General features: G+C 38.7%; 1 protein-coding gene across 1 annotated transcript in view; it reads right to left on the bottom strand.

Moving 5' to 3' along the window:
• The window catches only part of LOC140479870 (complement component C8 alpha chain-like), a 51,006-nt gene that overhangs the window by 28,995 nt on the left and 7,579 nt on the right, over positions 1–14,432 (bottom strand). Inside the window, exons 3-4 of the mRNA XM_072574199.1 lie at positions 3,197–3,338; positions 2,208–2,361 (exon numbers count right to left, since the gene is read on the bottom strand). Of these exons, the coding sequence (XP_072430300.1) occupies positions 2,208–2,361; positions 3,197–3,338 (296 nt within the window). The remainder of the gene's footprint in view (positions 1–2,207; positions 2,362–3,196; positions 3,339–14,432) is intronic.

Genomic DNA, 14,432 nt, shown 5'->3' with positions numbered 1-14,432 from the left:
CACTGGTTTCCTCCAAAGATGTGCAGGTTAGGTTGATTGATCAGGCTAAAACTGTCCGTAGTGTCCAGGGATGTATAAACCAGGTGGATTAGCCATTGTAAATGTGAACTTATGAGGATAGAGTAGCGGGCTGGAATTCTGTGGGATGCTCTTCGGAGTTTTGGTGTAGACTCAATAGGCTAAATGGCCTCTTTGCACACAGTAGGGATTCAATGATTTTAGAGAGATAAAGTGTACCTTAGAATGTAAAAGCAGCACTGAAACAATGAACTGATCTATTAATAATGAATAAGTACTGAATATTGACAATTGATAATCATCATTGGAAACATAAGATTAAGTCACAGGAACGATAAATGGATCAGCTTCTTCTACAGTTCCCAATATCAGAATAATGAACAGCAGGACCATGGGAAGCACTAAGGATCAGAGGGACATTGGTGATCGCGTCCATTATTTCCTTAAGGTAGCAAGACAGGTAAATGGTCAAGAAGGCATATGGGATATTTGCCTTTATTAGCCACAGAATATAGTCTAAGAGCAGGGAGGTTATGCTGGAACCATATAAAACATTGGTTAAAGCACAGAGAGTATTGTGTGCAGTTCTGGAATTCACACACATAGGAGCGATGCGATTGTACTGGAGAGGGTGCAGAGGGGACTTACCAGGACATTGCCAGAAGAGTTTTCATTATAAAGAGAGATTGGATAGACTGGGAGTGTTTTTCTTGAGCAGTGGAGACCGGCAGGATGTGACTGAGATATATAAAATTATGAGGGACTTAAAAAAGGAAGACAGAGCAGAGATTTAAGGTAGAGGGCAACAGGCTTATAGGTGATACGAGCAAAAATCTTTTCACCAGATGATAATAGATTATGGAACTGACTGCCTATAAGGGCTGAAGAGGCAGAAACTCTCATAACGTTTAAAAAATATTTAGATGTGTACTTGCATGCCAAGGCATTCAAGGCTATGGGCTGAGTGCAGGAACATGAGATTTGAATAGTTAGATGATTGCTTTTGACTGGTACAGACTCGATGGGCTGAAGGGCCTTTTTCTATGCTGCAGAGCTCTATGACTCTTATGGCCATGACACAGATGTCAATGTTCAATCAATTTAATTAATTCCAGGTTATATCAAGAAACAAGGCGGTTTTTGCCCTAGTATGGCATCAACAAGCACTAACTAAAGTGAAGTTATTGCGATTCTGAGGAAAATTCTTCATTTGAGTCATGCTTAGCACAAAAGAAAATGACTGCAGTTGTTGGAAGCTATTGCCCCAGCCACAGGAAATCACTTCAGGAACTTCCAAAGATAATGTCCTGAGCCCAACCATTTTCAGCTTCTTCATTACTGACTTTTCTCTATAAAAATGTCAAAGTATAGATGTTCTCTGATGATTGCGCAATGTTCAGAACTGCAGCACTCCATGCGTATAAACAGCAAGACTTGGATATCATCCAGGGTTGGGCTGGTAAGTGGCATGTAACATTCACACAAATTTTCCCAGAGGGAAAATGGAAATGTAAAATCTCCAATGGCATTACCTTCACTAAATCCTTCACCACGAACAAATTAGGGGTTACCATTGATTAGAAAACTAATTGCATAAACCAAATAAATACCATGGCTACAAGAAATGATTAAGAAGAGCTGGAAAGATCCTCCTGGGCAACCATGTGAAGGAAAGCACCCTAAAGCTTCTACTATCACTATCTACAGTTCCAGGTTATAACATGCATATAAGGGTGCATTTTGCACAGCAACCAAGACTCCATGAGTAAATTGTATTACATACCACAAGGATTGCTATTGGGTGAAAGTTAACTCATTTTTGATCCTAGATGAAGAAACAGCAAATGACTTGATGATGAGATCATAGTCATTGGATCTGATAGCACCCATTTAACACCATGACCCAATTAATAGTCATCCCTTTAAGTCAGGCTGGTATGAATTTCATAATTAACAAACTATTTGAATATACAAAGGATTTACAATTCTGTGATAACTAATTACATGCTTATTCAGCAGTGCTGCTTGGTTATTACTCCATCAGCCAGACAGCAATATGCAACATCCAAGTTATAGTCCAAGGCATGAAGTATCATATGACCATTAGGCTGGAATACAAACATAGAAAACAATATGATCTATAGAAGGAAGCCCAACTGAATGTAGACTGTAATCAAAACATGTCTTACCCTGTCATAATTGCTTCTATGCCTGGGATTTCAAACAAGTTACTGCAGAAAGTCCTTCTCTCATTTGGATAATCAGACTCACAGGTTTCTTCATCTGAAAAATCTGCACAGTCTCTCTCACCATTACACAGCAAATATCTTTTAATACATCGACCTAAAAAAGAACTCAATTGTGATTTTAAACATGAAATTCATGTTAATAATTTTACATATTTTATAAAGATGTTTTCAAAACCTAAGCTTGTATCTCTAATCACAAGCTTCTGAGTTAAATTATTTTCCTAATTACACTTTTAAAGCCCAGTGCTGTTTTTCACTAAGCACACGCAAATGCTGACATTAAAAAGAAATATTATTGAATCAGAAAATATGCTTTGTGATCTGATTTTAATTTCATCGTTAGGGATGAAATACAAAATTGTTACATCATTGATGCAGCACCCAAAATTGATACGATCTCGACCATAAAATGGGAGGAGCAACAAAGAAAGTAGCAAGTGATTGGAAAGTAAGTAGTCCTCTGAAAGGGGTAGAGAATGGGGCAGTGGAGAATGGGGTGGCAAGCAGGGCAACAAAGGGAGCAGAGAAAGAAGAATGAAGGGCGGGCAGCATCAACGAGCACAACAGTTCTGGTTTTGGTCCCAAATTCAAGTTCTAGTGTGAAGCAGGTGTCCATTGATCACATTAACGGCACCAATGCTCTGTTCAAAAATATTGGCAGGAAATCCAGTGTAGCTTTTCACAATACTTCTCTCCTGAATGTTGACAGAAATGCTGAATGTTGCATCAAGGAAATGGGGACAGAAACATGGTTTTACAAGCATTACTTTATTTTGTGTTTCAGTCTTTCATATATCTTTTTTAACAGGATATCCAGAAGTTTTGGTATAGAAATTGGCATCATTAATCAATTGACTATAAATAACACATGTTAAAATTCTAAATTAATTGAACTGTGATTGTTAATTATTATACAGAGAAGTACTTGCCTGAACTGCATTGAAACTGATCACCACAGTTATTTTCTGGTATGCATTGTTCAGACGTTTCGCATGAATCTTCTTGCCACAAAGATCCAATACATAGACTGCCGCCATATATGGCTGGCCGATTCAGATTCCTATATCTGAACTTTGCCATAAATCAAATATGTTAATTATTGCTCCTGTTTATATATAGAATGTATAGCTATAAATATATATATTTGTAATCACATCAATAAACTTTAAAACTGAGTATTATTTTGTAAGTCACAAGACACATGATGCTCTATTCTCTACATAAATGTTGGATCATCATATTGAAATGATTGATACAATTAAATTAAATTTATTTAGGTCAATGAGCATGCATGTGCATCTACTTAGCTCATGTCCACCTCACTGGTCAATATTTTAAAGAAATTGTTAATAACAGGACCATGTTTGTAAAAATTGCACATCAACATCCAGTCTACGGTTATTATGCATTATGCATTCCCAGCCCTGCTCTGTACTGTGACTTTATTGGAACTGGCAACCAGATGGCAGCCTCAGTAAGATTCTCATGGTAGATACCACTATGACTATGGCAAGTCAGGAGACACATTGCTGAAGGTTGCATATCTATCCCAAACATCTCTATGTTCTGTTGTGATAGATTAGTTACAAAATAATCTCAAGAGCCTTGAGGTGTGGGTCAATGATCACTTATTGAGCCAATATTTGGAGAGTCTACCCCGGAAAAGATTCCGAGGTAGCACTGTAACTCAACGATGATTCCTCAGATATTTATACATTGTAAGTCATCTAATCAGTACCTTACTCAACTTTTACACCAATATCTTGTTTTTCACACATTCTAAAAAGTAGCAAGACGCCTGTTACCCCTGATCTCAGGACTCCGTATCTCCACTCTGAATACAGTGCTTCATTCCCTTACATGCTTTGCCTTTCTTGGCATGGTACGGGTCATCCTCACATTCTATTTCCGAATAAAGCCTCAACATTAATGTTGGTTCAGCCACATTGCATGTTCACAGAAATTCTGTCTGTCTGCTCTGTCAGCATCTGAGTGTGTTTATGCAGTTTAACTAAGTTAACTTTTAAGCTGACTACTTTCTTGATTAAGAATAAATGAAAATTACTCTTAAATTATTTATCTGCCTATTGTTTATTAACTCAACTATAACTCTCTAATTCCATTCTAACCCCAGCAGAAACTTCATATGGATTTATAGGTTAGCCCATGTCGTACCCAAGTGGCCCCATAACAGTTCATACAAAAAAGTATGCATTTTCATGTATATTTTGAGTTATCCAAGTTACCTAATATACACATAATTCCTTTCATGTATTAGTAACATTATTTTCATCAGTCTCTGCATAAACATTGTCCTTATTGCGTTTAAACCTTGCCTATCTCACAGTGGTGCGTGCATGTTTTGTTAAAAGCTGTCATCTGAAAATGTTCTTTCAATGGGAGTGTCATTCCTGTTTCATTTGTTGTTGCTGTGGTACCTGGTATAGATCTATTTGAGTTGTTGTGGTACTGTAGACATGGAGGTCTGATGGTCAACCTATGGACTGTGAAGATGATGTGCTCATCTCTTCCTGATTAGCTGCCTACAGTTGAGGAAAAGCTTGTCCAGTCCTACATATGTGATTCTGGTTACATCTGCATCCCTCATTCATTTCTACCACAAATTACTGAGGTGACAATTGCCTTGTGTGGGTCCTAAGCTTTCACTTGACAGTGATTCTGTTGACAGTGTTGAAAGATCAACCCTTGGCAATGACTTGACAATCTTGTAAAAATGATAGTTTGTTTTTTTTTCATATTGATTTTGTCACTCACACTTGTTACTACTTCTGGCTTTACCAATTTTTTTGCTGTTGGAGAAGTAATTTGAGTGTGATATGAGATTAGTCTTTGCACTAGAGTGCTCTCCTTGCCTTCAGCGGTGTGTTTGTCCACTGGAGAATTGCTTTGTGTGTGTGCTGGATTTTCACTCAACCTTTCCATTTGACTAGGAATAGTCCAGAGATGATTTATGGTATTGAATTTCACAATCCTTAAAGCTGCTGCTGAATTCTTCATTTATCAATTGAGGGTCATTGTTGATTACCATAACGTCAGGAACCCTGTAATGGCTGAAGTGTGCTTTCTGACATTTGATAATCTCTCAATAGTCATTGAAGTCAGCTAGTCTGTTCAGGTCATCCTTTCGTTGCTATTTCTTGTAACACTTAAAAAGTTGCATCGCGCTGGGTAGCTTGTTTGAATTGCTGTGCTTATTATTAGCCATACATTTGTTTGCAAATTTATCTTCTTGCAATGAGAAAACTGCTTTCCTCTTCTTCTCCTTTGTGTGTTGTGCTCAATAGTATTTTCATTCTGCATATTATTCGTGATTATTCTGCCCTTTGGGTCTGCGGTATCTATCAGCAAAATGCCAGGTCAGGTCTGTTTGGCCAAGAATATGCTGTCAAGTTGTGAATGGCAAGATGAGAATTTCTATTGAGTGACAAGATGCCAATTTGAAAACATTTGCATTGTTAGCATGCCATTATTATCTAACCACACCTCATTTCCATGCAGTTTCCTATACTCCTGTCAGATAGAAATTAGATGGCAACAATTTAATGTGAGAGTCAGAGCTAGGACAGTGATTCTAGATATCCATTCACTCCTCTCAGCCTCCATCCTGGACAGCAGTCCCCCACATCTCAGGGTCCACTCCATGGGTAGTGACCAGCAGAATCCCTGTCCATGGATATTGACATCAGGCACATACAGCCTTGCTACAAGCTCACAATATGTTTCTGTAGTTCAATGCTGCACTGGAGTACACTGCTACCTTTCATTTTCATACAGGTGGTTCTGCTATTACGTGGTAATTACCTTCCTGTGCCAACCCGTATTATACAAAAATCGCACAATACAAATACACTTAAAGTTTTGGTGATGTAATTGCATTATTGCTAACAGATTTAAAAACTTCAAGTTTTAAATATATCATTCCCAAATTCACCAATCACGTTACAGCCAAATCATGTTGACGAAATGTACGTTTCAGGAGAACGACCTGTACTGCTGGCAGTAGGAACGGGCACCTACTCACCTTAGGGTTCTTCACTTGCTCTCTTATTACTTTCCTTGCCTTTTTGCATTTTGCTGCCTCAGTCAGAGCTTGAAGGATCACAGTATGTCTAACTTGCTTTGTTGCTTAGCACAGACACAAGTCAGGTGGCTTGTCATAGTTGTGAGCAGTGATCAGTTTAGGGAGTGGACAGGTTGCTGTACAGCACCATTCTATGTCCATCGCACACCTGTAGCATGTCTCTAATATTTTACGAAAGTAGTCCTCAGTCAGACCGGTGAAGATAGCTTTCAGTCAGGGGGTCCTGTCATCACTTGCTCTCAGTCCAGCGTGTTGAATATTATCCAACAGCCACTTGGAGCAGATAGAGTGAAGGTCATGCCTCAGCAGCCCAGGGTTTGGAATTAGGTACGGTTCCAGGATGGATGACAGTAAGGACAGGTAACCTGTGTGGCTTGGTTCTTAAACAGCCATATGTTTACAAACATACACTTGTATTTGCAATTAAATGTCATTGATATACTCTGAGAAATATATGCTTTTGGTTCCACTCCCACTGTGGGCATAATGGAGGGCAGCTTCTGACTGACCTGGTGCATGGCTTGGCTTCACAAATGGAGATGATGTTGGTAATCCTGGGAGCTTCCAGCAGCGGTGAGTACTTCTGCCTCTGGAGAGAGGGAAGTTAGGATAAACAGGACACCATACAGCCTTCGTGCATGGTGATGAGGCAAGTTTCAGAGTATAGCCTAAGAACTCTCACTAGGGTTCATCGAGAAAAGCCCTCCATGAAACTTGCCAAAATTGATACTTAGCCAATTTCTGGTGAAATTTAAACTTATGCCTGGAACTATTCAGACAACAGTCTGACTTTTATTTTGACCTGAAATGGCCACTAGATTGCAGCCTAAGTCATGGCCTCATTAAGACAGTCACATGGTTACAGTAAGTGGGCGGCACGGTGGCACAGTGGTTAGTACTGCTGCCTCACAGTGCCAGAGACCTGGGTTCAATTCCCGCCTCAGGCGACTGACTGTGTGGAGTTTGCACATTCTCCCCGTGTCTGCGTGGGTTTCCTCCGGGTGCTCCGGTTTCCTCCAACAGTCCAAAGATGTGCAGGTTAGGTGAACTGGCCATGCTAAATTGCCCATAGTGTTAGGTAAGGGGTAGATGTAGGGGTATGGGTGGGTTGTGCTTCAGCGGGGCGGTGTGGACTTGTTGGGCTGAAGGGCCTGTTTCCACACTGTAAGTAATCTAATCTAATCTAAAGTCAGCAGGCAAATTGGTACATTCCGGTTGGCATTTAGTTCCCAAGCATTTGAAACAATCACACTTCAGGCTTGGAAGCTGAGAGCTCTTTGTTTAAAATCCACCTTGCCATGCCAGCTGGCTAGGAGACTGCTGAGGCCACTGTCATGTTGCACAAAAGCCTGACCGGTCCAATTTAGTAATGAAATATAGTCCACTAGAACATATATATGTATATATACATTATATATATATATATATATATATATATATATATTCCTACATAAAACTGATCATGAGTGGCTTGTTAAGCTAGAACCTCTGGAAGTCAAAATTCTTGATCTGATAACTACACTTTCAGGAGTCATAGGAATACATAAAACATAGGAGCATGAGGAGGTCATTCATCCCTTCAGACCACTCAATAAAACCAAGGCTGATCTAGTCATGGTCTCGGCTCCACTTTCCTGTCGCACACCCCGTAAACCTTCACTCCTCTATCTGCCAAAAATCTATATAAATCAGCATTTAATACATTTAAAGATGTTGCCTCCACTCCCCTCTTGGTACAATAATTTCACACTCTAATGACCTTTTGACAGAAAAAAAAACATTCTCTACACTTGTCTTGAAAGGAAGATCATTTTTTCTTAAACCACGTCTGTGTTCACTAGTTTAAAACTCCGTTGCAAGATAAAACAGCACACCATTCAGATCTTATATGCTTCAATAAAATTACCTCTAGCTCTTCTAAACTCCAATTCATCCAGGGCTTAAATTGTTCAACCTTTCATGATAAGATAAGCTGTTCATGTCAGGAATGAGTCAAGTGAACCTTTTCTGAACTGCTCCTGTATCAATGATAGTGTTTTAGAATAAAGGAGATTAAAACTATACATAGTATTCCATATGTCATCTCACCTTGTACAGCTACCATAAACCTCCTTACTCTTATATTTTATTCCATTAGTAATAAACAATAACATTCCATTGCCTTCCTAATCAGTCATTGCACCTACATACTGAGTCTCTGAGATTCATAATACAGGACCCGAGTTCCCAGACTTTCACCAAGTTTCTCTACACACACTGGTTTTTCACTCTTTCTACACAAATTGACAAGCTTCTATTTATCCACATCATGCCCCATCTGCCATTTTCTTACCTACATATTTAATATAAGTTATGTCCTTACTACAAAATATAGATTTCCTCTTGAAACTTAGTTTCCTATGGTGTCATCAGAAAATATAACAGTTACATACTGTCTCTGGGACTCTGTTTAAATAATCCTATCTAGTTGGCAGGAGTCTTGGTTGTGAGTCAATGTTTTCAATCTCCACGATAGACTTAAACATGGATCCTGATTTGACACTTCAGTGCATCATTGAAGCAGTGCAACTTGGGAGGAACCACAAAATTATCATTATGAATGTCTGCTCAGGTAGATAGAAAAGATCCCGTGGTACTATTAAAAGTAGATTAAGTGTAAGTTCCATTATTTTATGGGCAATTTATGTCCTTTAATTAATGCCATCTAGAAGAATAAATTATCCAGTCAGTCATTCATTAGCAGTTTAAATATTGCATTCACCCACCTGACAATGGCCACTGTTCTTCAACTGTAATCAATTAGTTAACTAACACTTTAAAACATTGTGAGGTATTAAAGGCACCATATACATTCGGGTTTATCCTTTTTGTTATTAATGAAAACTTTCCTTTGAAAGCCTGTACACTTATTTGTTCCACGTAATTGTATTCCACCAATCTCATGCTATTAGATTCGAAATTCAATAAGGTCCAGTAAAGGCATGGAAATCACAATGTATATTTAACCCACAAACTTTGTACGACTGCTCACTTCCATTATAGTGACATGCAGCCCAATGCTAGATGCAGTGCAGAGTGCCTGTAGACTCAAAAGAGAGTTTCTGTGCATATGAGCCTAGTAATAATAACTAGCCTATACTTCTTAAATGCAGCTTGCAGCTCTTCAAAAGGAAGATGCATTGTGATTGCAACAGCTCATTTCATTAGCCTTCTGCTCCCTTTTGTTGGTTCTAATGTAAATTAGGATTCCCACTCGAAATTTTTTATGGTCCGTGATTACACACCTCGCACTGTTACAAGCTTAAACCCAAATCCAGCACACATTTTTCAGCCATGTTAAAATTATCCAAATGCACTGCACTATATTGATTGAACTCATCCACCTCTCTTGCAGGACTAAATGATACACATGCTGAGGCAACAGGAACTAACAGAAGAAGGGAGGCATACCTGTATGTTCTGATCTCCCCTGGGGAAAAGATGTTGCCCATTTTCAGGAGGGCTACTGCTGAGGCTACAGCCATTTGGAGGGCTGAATCACTGATGACAATGCAAACCTCATCGCGAATCCTCCATTTAACATCCCATTTGTCTCTCATTCACTCATTTCCTCTGATCTATAACTGAATTCTGATCAACCCTCTTTCACCACCCTCAATAACCTGTCACAATTTTATTTCTTTCAAGAAATCCATGAAGTTCAAACTAACAAGGCAATGGCAATGGAGACAGATTAAAAGTAGCATTTGCAATAAAAGTTACCAGGAGGATATAAGAGGGGCTAGAATCAGAAAACATACTTTAAGAATAAGAGGTATCCCATTTTAGATAAAGATAAGGTGATTTTGTTTCTGTCTCCCAAAGCACAGTAGATGCTGGGTTACTGAACCTATTCTCAGCTGAATTACATATATTTCTGTAGGACAAAAGAGCCAAAGATTTCGGGAGCAGACAGGAAAATACGTTTGAGCTCACAATCAGATCAGCCATGAGCTTAATGAATGACATAACAGCATTGAAGGGTAAAATGGCCTACTCCTTCTCCTAAATGTTATATTCCTATGTTTATATAAAAACACATTGTCATCTGATTTCAGACAGACCACATTATTTCTACTTCAATAAGATAATGGCTGATCTGGTTGTGCTCTTCACTAGCCTTGTATAATCTGAGAGACAATTATGCCTTGCAGCTGCAGATGTCATTAGGACAGGGATAGATAGAGAAATGAGTCACTTAACAGAAGTACAGACTGCTCCAGCTAAACTTAGCAGTTGGCCATCAGCAAAAAACAAAGGAAAGTGAAAAACAAGAAGGACCAGGTCACCTTGATTTAAATGTGATTTAATAAAAAAAAAGGAAGGATTGATGATTTGCCCTGAGTATGATAAGATGTACCTCACACTGGGATTAATAACCATTAAGGATGCTTTACCTCTTTAATGGTGATACATTCCTTTATGAGATCACTGCTGGATCTGGTAACATCCTAGCAGTCAAAATAACTGCTGTTTCGGGAGTCACAAGAGCAAACCCTTATCAAAAGAAACCTTGTGGGCTTGTAATCTCTACAATCAGACAAGAGGCAGGTCAATCATGAATCTTGACTCATGAGAATTCGAGGGATTGACTTAAAGATATGGGTTATTGCCAGCTCATATGCAATTTGATGAAGACATTTACTATGTGTTGTGAGATCTGGCACAGCTTTTTATGTGAATGAACAGGCAGCCACAAATCTTTGGGTACATGAGGAAGGAAGTTTCATGAGATAGTGGAACCCACAATGTAAGATTTGTTTCTTTTTCTTACTTTCTCTGCTTCAGCCTTGCCTTACCATTAAGGATTTTGAAATCAAAGCATGATGTGCTTGATGGATAAATTGTTGTCATTTGGAATTACTGATAGCAAGCTCCTCCCAATCATTTTTATCAATGCTGCTGTATTTCGGGGATAGCTTTGGAACATTTTTGAAGCATTTTCATTTCCTGGAACACTGACGTGTTTAGTGTTTTGAAATCTGGATCTAGTGAGGGAGATACTTTCCACTCACCGAGATGCAGTGTCCAGTCTATTGCAGTTGAGTTTCCAGCAGTTTTATCTGGATGATCGTCAAGTTGTCAGCATTTGTGTTGACTTGCAGAGGCCTTTGCTATCTAAATCAGATTGCTGTATTTTGTAGAAGGCTGAGCTGACACCATTGATTTTTAAAGGATCTCCTCGTCAATGGTTGCTTTTTGAGAGATGTGACTGCCAAAGTAGAGAAATTGCTCAACATTTTCCCAAGTTTCACCTTCAATGCAAGTGACAATTGGAATATTTTGCTGACCAGATCTACATCAGTATGTGATTTCGGTTTTGACAATATCCAGTAACAGGTTAAGGCTCTTGCATACAAAATTGAAGAGATCAAGGGTGGCTTACAAATTTCATATTCACACCAGAGAGCATCACACTACCTTGATTCATCCTGGTCCAGATTTTGAATTGCACAGCCTCAGATCTCTCACTCAAGATAGTAGTCACATTACCAACAATCAGTTTAAAGATTGTGATGATTATCTTGTACTCAAAAGTACAATACATAGAGTTTCACAATTTACTGAGTTAAACTCTTTTGTCAGGTCAATGAATGCAATGAAGGGGTCCTAGTGTTACTCTCAACACTTTGCTTGTATTTGTGTAGTAATGAAGACTACGTGAGTGGTTCTTTTGGAAATATTCTTATGCATCTGGCAGGATTTTCTCAGTAACAGGTAGTAAAAAATTCAGGAACATGCTTTTCAGGACTTACTTAAAAGGAAATACCTGGGTAGTTCTTTGAGATAGTTAAAATTGTCACATTCTTGAAGTGGATGGTTGATGAGAGGGTGTACTTTTTCCCTCCAAATCCAAATGTTGAGTGTGTAGAGTCTAGGTGTGAACAAAATCCAAACAGCATTTAAGTCCTCAGCTGGATACTGCCTGGGCTGTTGCTTTTGTCAGTTGTTCCATTTGCTTGATTGCTTGTTGCAGCTCTGCCACTAATGGTGGTACACCCATTGGTTGTACCACAGAGTTCAGGGGAAAACCAGGAGAGTATCAACTGCCATTGCAGCTTCATGGTTAATGAGTGTTGTGTACTGATGTCAAAGGGTCTGATAGGATTAATACTAAAAACTGCCAAAAACGCAATCCACAATGATGGTGTCATGTAAATAAAGAGAAAATTAAGGAACACTTTAAGGTTAGGCATAATCAGGTGCTTTAAATCTCCTTCACCAACATGCACAGAACCTGGAATCAGTGGTTCTCTAGAAAAGCAAAATGACTATAATTCTGTAGGAGAAAATGAGAACTGTAGATTCTGGAGAATCAGAGTCAAAAAGTGTGGCGCTGAAAAAGCACAGCAGGTCAGGCAACATCAAAGGAGCAGGAGAGTCAATGTTTCAGGCATAAGCACTTCACCAGGATGCTGCATGACCTGCTGTGCTTTTCCAGTGCCACACTTTTTGGCTAAGATTGAGTGTTGGGTTACAAAGAGAAGACCTACTGTGGAATAATACAGAGTCCTCTAGCATATTCATACATCACTTATTTAATTAGAATATGTGTCTATCAGAACTATGCTATCCTGTACCCCAAGAATATCCACAAATATGTTTCATTTTATCTTTGTCTAACTGAGACAGTTAGGTCTGCAGGTGCAGGTGATATTAGAGGAATGGTAAATAGAGAAGCGAGCTGATTAAAACAGAAGTACTAAATCAGTCTGGCTAAACTTAGAAGTTGGTCAGCAGCAAAGAACAACTGAATGCAAAAAACTACAGAAGCCAACCATAACAAGAATCAAAGTTAACTGGCTGCTTATATTGTAAAAAATCTGATGGGGACCCAAATGGAAAGTATTGATGCTTTGCCCTCAGTTTCTGTCACTGGGGTCAGTAACAGTCCTCTATTATAGTCAAATTTCATGTCTGGGTATAATTGGTTAGTGTAGAAGCATTGATATCATTAAAAATGAACAACAGCCCCTGCCATGCCTCCCTGTACTCTTCTGCAAATTGAAACTATGGAACCATGCACCAAAAGTTACCAGAATAAATAAACTGGCAACTAACCTCTAAAAGCTGATAATCCTTTTAAGTATTTGAGGATTCCTTTATGCTGCTTAACATATGTCTAGATGTAAATTAAGAGAAGGAGCTATATAGAAAGTGGGGGTCCAAACTCAGTACTAGTATTAATCATTGTGAACTTCCTGATTTTCCTGCTCTGAAAACCTTTTGTGGATGTTAATTGGCTGGGTTCTAACCCATTTGCCAAGATGGAAACAGGACATTTTGCATCAGGGTCATCTACATACACAGGTGTATGGAGCCATTAGCACAACAAACAGGCAATTGGAAAGTAATTTTATCCCAATTGTGTTTTATATTGTACCATTTTGTCCACAATTGCAAAACTAAATAGCATTCCATGTACATTTCTTTCTGACTGTTAAACTGATAGTCATGTTCTATTGAATGGTATTTTGCATTTACTCCAATAATTCATCTTCAATTTTATCTTCGAATTAAATAATGTAATTTGAATGTGAATGACCCTTTTTAATCAATTAAACACATTTCCCTCTGCCTGCTGAGGAAACTCTGCAAATAGCAGAGTTTTCTTATAATTACGCTCTGTCTAAAATTAGTTGCATTCTATTGAGTTCACAGCTCCCAGATAGCATTGACCATATTTGTCATGAACCTTGTTCCCTTACCAGAATCTCAATCAGTAATTGGAAGATTTCTAATGATAGTCCTTAATTTCAAGGATTTACTTTGCACCTCTTAGAAATGATAGGGAAGGGGATGGGAGGGAAAATGTTTGAATAAATTGGCAAAAGGGAGCTAATCACACCCTTCCTGCCATTTCAATGATTAAGTTTCACTTTACTACTAATTAAATCCCTGAAGTGGTGAATTAATGACCACTTAAAGCTCCAACCTGCCATTAGTCTGATTAACTTTGTTTCTGGCAGGTAGAAAAACTGGCCAAGTTCACAACTGGTCAAATACTGTGGCCCACCACTGAT

The sequence above is a fragment of the Chiloscyllium punctatum genome, chromosome 7 (genome assembly GCF_047496795.1).
Source record: "Chiloscyllium punctatum isolate Juve2018m chromosome 7, sChiPun1.3, whole genome shotgun sequence".
Classification (NCBI taxonomy): domain Eukaryota; kingdom Metazoa; phylum Chordata; class Chondrichthyes; order Orectolobiformes; family Hemiscylliidae; genus Chiloscyllium; species Chiloscyllium punctatum.
This window is presented reverse-complemented; position numbering and strand designations above follow the sequence as displayed.